Source organism: Myotis brandtii, unplaced genomic scaffold (assembly GCF_000412655.1).
Source record: "Myotis brandtii unplaced genomic scaffold, ASM41265v1 scaffold82, whole genome shotgun sequence".
Classification (NCBI taxonomy): domain Eukaryota; kingdom Metazoa; phylum Chordata; class Mammalia; order Chiroptera; family Vespertilionidae; genus Myotis; species Myotis brandtii.
Genome location: NW_005371324.1, coordinates 4583168 through 4591576, shown reverse-complemented (window position 1 = coordinate 4591576; position 8409 = coordinate 4583168). Strand labels below are relative to the sequence as shown.

Sequence of the window (8409 nt, the reverse complement as noted above, 5' to 3'; positions counted from 1 at the left end):
ATCAGCTGCCTCCTGCACACCCCCTATTGGGGATGTGCCCGCAACCAAGGTACATGCCCGTGACCCGAATTGAACCTGGGACCCTTCAATCCGCAGGCCGACGCTCTATCCACTGAGCCAAACCGGCTAGGGCAACTTTATTTTTAATGTATACTTTTTTTTATATTGCTTTGAGTTTTGAACTGTGTGTCCTATGTGTATGTAAAATATAAAATAAAATATTGTAGTAAGAGAGATTAAGTCAAGATAGGAAGAGAGCAAACAGAGGATTGTTAACTCCCAAAAAGTGCAACCATTCAACTTGGCATAGTTGTCAGTAAGCATAGCTCTAGCCCAGCGGTTCTCAACCTGTGGGTCGTGACCCCTTTGGCAGTCGAATGACCCTTTCACAAGGGTCGCCTAAGACCATCCTGCAGATCAGATATTTACATTACGATTCATAACAGTAGCAACATTACAGTTATGAAGTAGCAACGAAAATAATTTTATGGTTGGGTCACAACATGAGGAACTGTATTTAAAGGGCCAGAAGGTTGAGAACCACTGCTCTAGCCTCTTTCATCTGAAGATCAGCACACTGGATCTTCAGACATGCTTAAAGAGTTTAAAAAATAGTTAAATCATGAGAGAGAGAGAGGGAGAGAGAGAGAGAGAGAGAGAGAGAGAGAGGGAGAACGAGAACCAATGCACTAACTTCACAGTAGAATTCACTTCTGACTTACACAATCAATGTTTTTGCATCAACAAAATGGCAAGGGGGTAGCTGAGTGGGGACTTCTAAAAATTTTTTCTTTAAAATGAAAATTCTTTTTTGATTATCTGTTATATTGGTAGAGTTTGTTCACTCTGCAAAATCAGTTGATAGCACATAGGGAAGGTTGAAGGCTAAACATGGATTAAAAACCTTTTTTTATTAGTTTAAATTATTTTAAATCTTACATCTTTGTGATTTGAAACTTCAGTGTACAAGGGATTAAAAAGGCATATAATCCTATACTTAGGGAGGCTGTGTGGAAGAGGCTAACATTAGCCTGTTGTCCTCCCTTCATGTACTACAGCCCCCACCAGTTACCGTTGATCTCCTCTAATTAACGTCAACAACTGAAAATAGACTAAATCCCCAAGTGGACATGGTCCTTCTCTGATATATGGGACTGGAGACCCTCATACGAAGTTGTTAATGAGGTTGCTTGGCCATTGCCCCATTATTGCAAATGCTAGGTATCAAACAGTGCCCAAATCTCAAAATCTGTGTTTATTTTTTTAAAATATATTTGATTGAATTTTTACAGAGAGAAAAGGAGAGGGATAGAGAGTTAGAAACATCGATGAGAGAGAAACATCGATCAGCTGCCTCCTGCATGCTCCCTACTGGGGATGGGCCCGCAACCAAGGTACATGCCCTTGACCGGAATCGAACCTGGGACCCTTGAGTCCACAGGCCGACACTCTATCCATGAGCCAAACCGGTTAGGGCAAAAACTGTGTTTATTTTTTATAATCACAATTACAGAACCTCTAGCAACATCAAGGGTTCTGCAAAACCCCAGTTGAGAAATCTTGGTTTGGAGAGTTTTCAGAAACAAATTTGAGCTAAGACCTGGGTAGCATGTTAAAGAATAGGATAAATGGAAAGAAAAGTAACCAGGTTATAAAAACTGATTCTTACAAACTAATGTACATGGTTGTTTTTGATATCTATTTTAAATATGAATTATGCTTTTCAATCATATATTATATTCGATTGTTGACTTAATAACTATGAGGGAGAATTTGTGATATAGTCTCTAAAATTTTTGTGTTTACCATTTTGATATTAGGGCTGCTCTTGAAGAAAATCCTTATTTCCGTTTGAAGAAAGTAGTGAAATGGTATTTGTCAGGATTCTATAAAAAGCCAAAGGTAATGTTTATATTTTACCTTTTTCAGCCTTATGTGAGTTCTTTATTTTTTTGTTATCTTTAGATTATTTATTAATAATTACATTGCAAGGCCTTGAGTTAGCAAAATTGCAAAATACTTAGTCCTGTATTGTGAGTGAAGTCGTTTAACTTTATTTCATGTCCCTACTGTGAAATTTTATAAGGATAGCTCCTACATAGTACAGCTAAACCCATCTTGACTGGTTTGAACTATTTTGAATCTTCTGTATTTATAATTTAAATTTGGATGTTTTTTTCCTAGGGACTGAAGAAACCTTATAATCCTATACTTGGTGAGACTTTTCGTTGTCTGTGGATTCACCCCAGAACAAACAGCAAAACTTTTTATATTGCTGAACAGGTATTAGAAATGTGTCTTAAGCTAGCTGGTTTGGTTCAGTGGCTAGAGCGTCGGCCTGCGGACCGAAGGGTCCTGGGTTCAATTCCAGTCAAGAGCACATACCTTAGTTGCAGGCTCCTCCTGGCCCAGGCCCAGGTCATGGCATATGCAGGAGGCAGCCAATCGATGTGTTTCTCTCACATTGATACTCTTTGTCTTTTCCCCCTTTTAAAAAAAAAAAAAAAAAAAAATCAATGGAAAAATATCCTCAAGTGAGGATGAAAAAATAAAAAGAAATGTGTCTTAAGAAACAAAACTAATTCTGAAGTTATTGGAAAATATTAATTTAGTAAATTCACTGTTGGTTAACCATTGTTAATGAACATTTGGTAAGCATTTTACCTTTTAGTACTGAGTATTACTATACCATACTCAAAATTACTATTTCAGCCATAGAATCCTTTGACAAAAATAACTTTTTTCCTGCCTCCCATCCCTTTATCAGAATTCTTCCCTATTTCCCCAGTTCCTAAATCAAATTTATACCATTTGTGTGGCATTTACGGTCCTCCATATCTTTTTAAATTAACCTCAAATTACATGCCTTTCTGAGCTCTTTCAAAGTAGTCAAACTTGTACATTCAGAATTAGGTAACCTGATATTACACATTTTTTTTTGCCTTAGTAGTTTTAAATTTAATTCTTCTATCCCAATATTTCTTCTCTGTTGTACTTCATCTAAATAAACCTTGACCTGATCATCTTTCTTGGTCCAAATGATTACAGCTCCCAGTGATTTCTCTCCTCAGACTTCTGTATTTTTTGTGATTATCCATTAAGCTGTCATTTTAACACTTTTTATAAAATATTTATTTCCCAAATTGAATTGTTAGCTCCTTAAACGTATACCCTCCCCATAATACATCTCTTTTTATTGTACACATAGTAGGCAGTCAGAATACTTCTTAGTTTTAATCTTTGATTAATTTAAATTTATGTACACCTGTATTCATGATTGTTAATCTACATGACAACAAACAAACCATCCTAACAAACCTGACGAATGTGATATTATCTTTCAATAACAGTGGATCCTTATTATAATAATTCTCACCTGTATTGTAAGGAGGATGAGGAGACCATGTGGCATTTGAAAAACTTTCCTCTTCCCTAGAAATTTTAATATACCCCTCAGATTGAAACCACGTATCTGTATTAATTTTTTAAATTAATGATTAGAATACCTTACATTTTAGTTCACTATAATTCTTCTCTAAATTGAGAAGCTTGAGAAGAGTTTAATTGACTTTAGCTTTGTCTCATTTCAGAAAGCATAAGATGTATATATATATTAAAATATTAGATTATTAAAATAATATATTTGTCAAAGTTTTTGTTAGTTTTCTATAGCTATTCATAATTTATATGAAGAATTGCCACTGGTTAGTTATTCATTTTTGTATAACAAATTACTGCCAAAACTTAATGGCTTAAACAACATTTATTATATCATACAATGAGTTTCAGGAATCTGGAGCTCCTCAGCTGGGTGGTTCTGGCTCAGGGTCTTCAGAGGTTGTAGTTAAGATGTCATCCAGCTTTGTAGTCCTCGGAAGGTTTAAGTGGGATAGCAGTTTCTACTTTCAAGTTCATCACATAGCTTTTGACAATAGGACTTAGTTCCTCACAATATGGGCCCTTTCCATTGGTTTATTCACAATATGCAAGCTGGCTTTTTAGAGCTGATTATCTGAGAGACACACACATTATAACCTAATTTCAGAAGTGGCATGCTATCACTTCACATAAACCAACTTTGGTACAGTGTAAGAGGAGCCCACCTAATGGTTTGCATACTGGGAGGTGAGATTCCTTGGGAGACACCTTAGAGGCTGATTACTATAATCATCAATATTTAATTTTACTACTTACCAAATCTTTCTTCTTTATTAATAGAGTATACTTTTAAAACTTAACTTTTTGATAGTAGCACAATAATATTCTTAATAAATTCTATGTTTTTTCCTGTGTTCAATAGGTGTCCCATCACCCACCAATATCTGCCTTTTATGTTAGTAACCGAAAGGACGGATTTTGCATTAGTGGTAGTATCCTGGCTAAGTCGAAGTTCTATGGTGAGTTTCCTCTTGGCTCAGTAGGCACCCTTTTCTGGGAGGTAGTATTTTTTAGTGAACTTTTATTTAGATGGTGTCTTGATATGTTTTCAGTAAGGAATTTTTATGTTATTTTAAGTGTCATTTTTACTTGAATAATGACTTTTTTTGTCCATTCATAAATTGATATCTGCCTCATTTTATTTATATATATATATATATTTTCCATATGTATAAATTTATCCCAAATACCACTTATTAAAAAACTGAATAATGATTGCCCACTATGGTAGCCCTTTTAGTGCATAATGTATTTCTTTTGCCTTTGGCCCTTACTAAGGTTTTTGTTCTATCTTGATGTACCCAAGGGGTTTGTTTTTTTTATTTTAGTCTTTTTTTTTTAAATACATTTTATTGATTTTTTACAGAGAGGAAGGAAGAAGGATAGAGAGTCAGAAACATCGATGAGAGAGAAACATCAATCAGCCGCCTCCTGCACACTCCCCACTGGGGATGTGCCCGCAACCAAGGTACATGCCCTTGACCGGAATCGAACCTAGGACCCTTGAGTCCGCAGTCCGACGCTCTATCCACTGAGCCAAACCGGCCAGGGCTATTTTAGTCTTTGACTAGAGAGAGAAAGAATCCAAGTACAATTAGAATACTTGGTTCAGCATCATTTAGTAACAACATTTAACCTTGGTTCCAAAAACATACCAAAAAAGCTTTTGTTAAGTACAAGGGGAAAAAGAAATATAGTTGTAATAAGAAACCTTAATCTAATAACTGTAACTATCTAAACAAACAAATCATGGCCACAGCTATGTACTAGTAGAAAATATAACCTTAAAAGCTTTTATTTGTTTTTTTAAATGGAGAAAAATCAACGAATTAAATTTCAACTGGGAAATTTTAAACTTGAAAGAAAAAATAATTATGGTAAAATAGGAAAGATCAAATATGTCAACAGAAATCTAATCTTTGGTTATTTGAGTAGGTGGAGAACCATAGATAAGTCTGTGACACGGAAATCTAATAGTAGTTTTTGGTCCAGGAACATGATGTTCTTTTCTTCAAGATATTTTTTTTATTTCCCTTAATGTTAGTTTTATTTGGGTTTTGTTTTTTACCTACTTTTATGTTATGTTTGTTTCAGATGGTGATTGTTTTCTTCTGAAGGTTACATATATTTGTTATTCCCTCCCCATTGCACCTTCCTTCCATCGACACTCCTACTTTGACTATAGGGTAAATGGCTTACGACCATGAAGAACACTATCAACCACCTTACCATAATTAATATTTCTAAAACATCACAATCAACAGCTACAGCATACCCATTATTTTCAAGTATATGTATGATGTTGTCACTGGTCTAGACCACGTGTTTGACCATAAAACAACTCTCCATAAATTTCAAAAGGCTGAAAATTATACAGAGTATGTTCTGTAACTTCAATTAAATAGAATTAGAAATTAATGATATCATGCTAAATTACAAAATTTTGAAATTCAATAACATCTAAATTCATGGGTCAAAGAAGAAGTCACAAGAGAAGTTATTATATATTTTAAACTAAATGGTAATGAAACTATAACATTAAAATTTGTATGATGTAGCAAAAGCAGTGCTTAGAGGGAAATTTATAATTTTAAATTGAAAAAGGAGAAAGATCTAAATCAGTGATCTGAGTTTTTACCCTAGGAAATTAGAAAAAGAGCTAATTGAATTTAAAGTAAGTAGAAGAACGGAAATAATAAAGAGTAGACATCGGTGTAGAAAGTAGAAAAACAATACAGAAATCAAACAAGGGTTGGTTTTAGACTGATTATAAAAAGAGAGTAAAGATCAGAAATAAATGAGCAGAATTATTGATCCTACACACCCTGAAGTGATGATAAGGAGATATGGACAATTTTATACTGATAAATTTGACTGCTTAGATTGACATGGGCAAATCTCTTAAAAAACACAAGTTACCAAAACTGACCCAAGAATAAATGTAAAAATGTAATAGTCTTAAATCAATGTAAAAAATTGAATTAGTGATTTAAAATCTTCCTTTGAAGATATACTCTGGGCCCAAATGTCTTGAGTTCTTTTAAATATTTAAGGAAGAAAAATACCAATTTTATCCAACTTCTTACAGAAAATAGGAGAGGAGGATACACTTCTCAACTTATTTTATAAGGCCAGCACTATTCTCACCCCCCAAACCCAGCATTATAAGAAAACTATAAATCAATATCTCTTTAATATACTTGTAAAAATCCCTAACAAATTAGTAATAAGTCAGTATTAAAAAGGATAATATGTCGTGATCAATTGGAGTTTATCTCAGGAATACAAGGTTGGTGTGTTATCTGAAAATCAATGTAATTTATATTAATAGAATAAAGGAAAAGCATTTTACAGAATTCACTACCCATTTACAATAAAGGCTGTCGACAAATTAGGACTAGATTAAAGGTATTTATGAAAAATATATAGCCAACTTTATACTCCTAAGGTGGATATTGAATAATTTTGACCTAAAATTAGGAGCAAGGTAAAGATGTTCACGCTTACTACTTCTGTATTAAATTACATTTAAGGTGTTAGCCAGTGCAGTTGGCAAGTAAAAAGCATACAGATTAGAAAGGTAGAAGTTAAAATATATACATACCCGATCTATATAAAATATCGTTAAGAATATATCAAAAACTACTAAAACTATTAAGTAAATTTAATAAGGTTGCAGGATACAAGGTTAAAATACAAAAATAAATTGTACAAAATCAACACTTGCAGAATGTAACTTTAAAAAAAACTTTGATTACAACAGTATGTAAAAAATAGAATATTTAGGAATAAATTTAATGAAAGATACCCGCACACTGAAACTACAAAATATTGCTGAAGAAAATTAAAGATGACTTAAGTAACTGGAGAGATACACTATGTTCATGTATTAGATTGTTTTGATATTGTTAAAATGGCCTGAAATGTTGAAACAGAAGCATGGATGAATGTAAAAAAACAGTTTGATAAGTGAAAGAAGTCAAACACAATAAACTACATATTTTATGGTGCCATCCATACAAAACTCTAGAATAAGTAAAACTACAGTGACAGGAACCAGACCTGTGGTTTCCTGGGGCTGGAGGAAAGCATTGACTGCCAAGGTGTAAGGGGAAGTCTTTTTGGGGTATGGGAAATTCTGTATCTTGATTGTGGTCATGGTAATTACATGACTGTATACAGTTGCCAAGGCTATCAAAATAAATACTTAAAATGGGTCACTTATTATATCTAAACTAGAGGCCCGGTGCATGAAAAACGTGCACTCTGGGGGGTCTCTTAGCCTGGCATGTGCCCTCTCGCAGTTCGGGAGCCCTTGGGAGATGTCCAACTGACAACTTAGGCCCGCTCCCCAATATTAAGTGGAGAGCAGGCCTAAGACATCAGTCGGACATCCTTAGCACTGCCGTGGAGGTGGGAGAGGCTTCCACCACTGCCACTGCACTCGCCAGCCATGAGCCCAGCTCTGGCTGAGCAGCTCTCCCCCTGAGGGAGTGCACTGACCACCAGGAGGCAGCTCCTGCGTTGAGTGTCTGCCCCCTGGTGGTCAGTGTGCGTCATAGTGACCGGTCATTCTGCCGTTCAGTCGATTTGCGTATTAGCCTTTTATTATATAGGATTGTTATACTTCAATAAAACTGATGATGGGGGAAAAGAAAAATACATATGGGATAAAAGCTAGAAGAAAATATCCTGAAATTTTATCATTGATTGAATGGATTATGGGTTATGTATATTTTTATTTTTCTAAAGTATCTATAGCATTTTTAAAAAATATTTTTTAATTGATTTCAGAGAGGGAAGGAGGGGGAGAGAGAGAGAAAGAAACATCAATGATGAGAGAGAATCATTGATCAGATGCCACCTGCAAGCCTCCTACTAGGGATTGAGCCCAAAACTACTGAGCCACACTTGCCAGGCTCTAGCATTTTTATGTCAAAAGAACTTAAAGCTTGGGACTTAAGTAATACG

General features: G+C 34.7%; 1 protein-coding gene across 12 annotated transcripts in view; it reads left to right on the top strand.

The window, feature by feature from the left end:
* Positions 1-8409, top strand: part of OSBPL8 (oxysterol binding protein-like 8) — a 160973-nt gene that overhangs the window by 135833 nt on the left and 16731 nt on the right. For all 12 annotated transcript variants that reach the window (XM_005884140.2, XM_014531657.1, XM_005884139.2 and 9 more), the window contains 3 exons: positions 1821-1902; positions 2185-2283; positions 4301-4397. In XM_005884140.2, coding sequence (XP_005884202.1) covers positions 1821-1902; positions 2185-2283; positions 4301-4397 — 278 coding nt within the window. The remainder of the gene's footprint in view (positions 1-1820; positions 1903-2184; positions 2284-4300; positions 4398-8409) is intronic.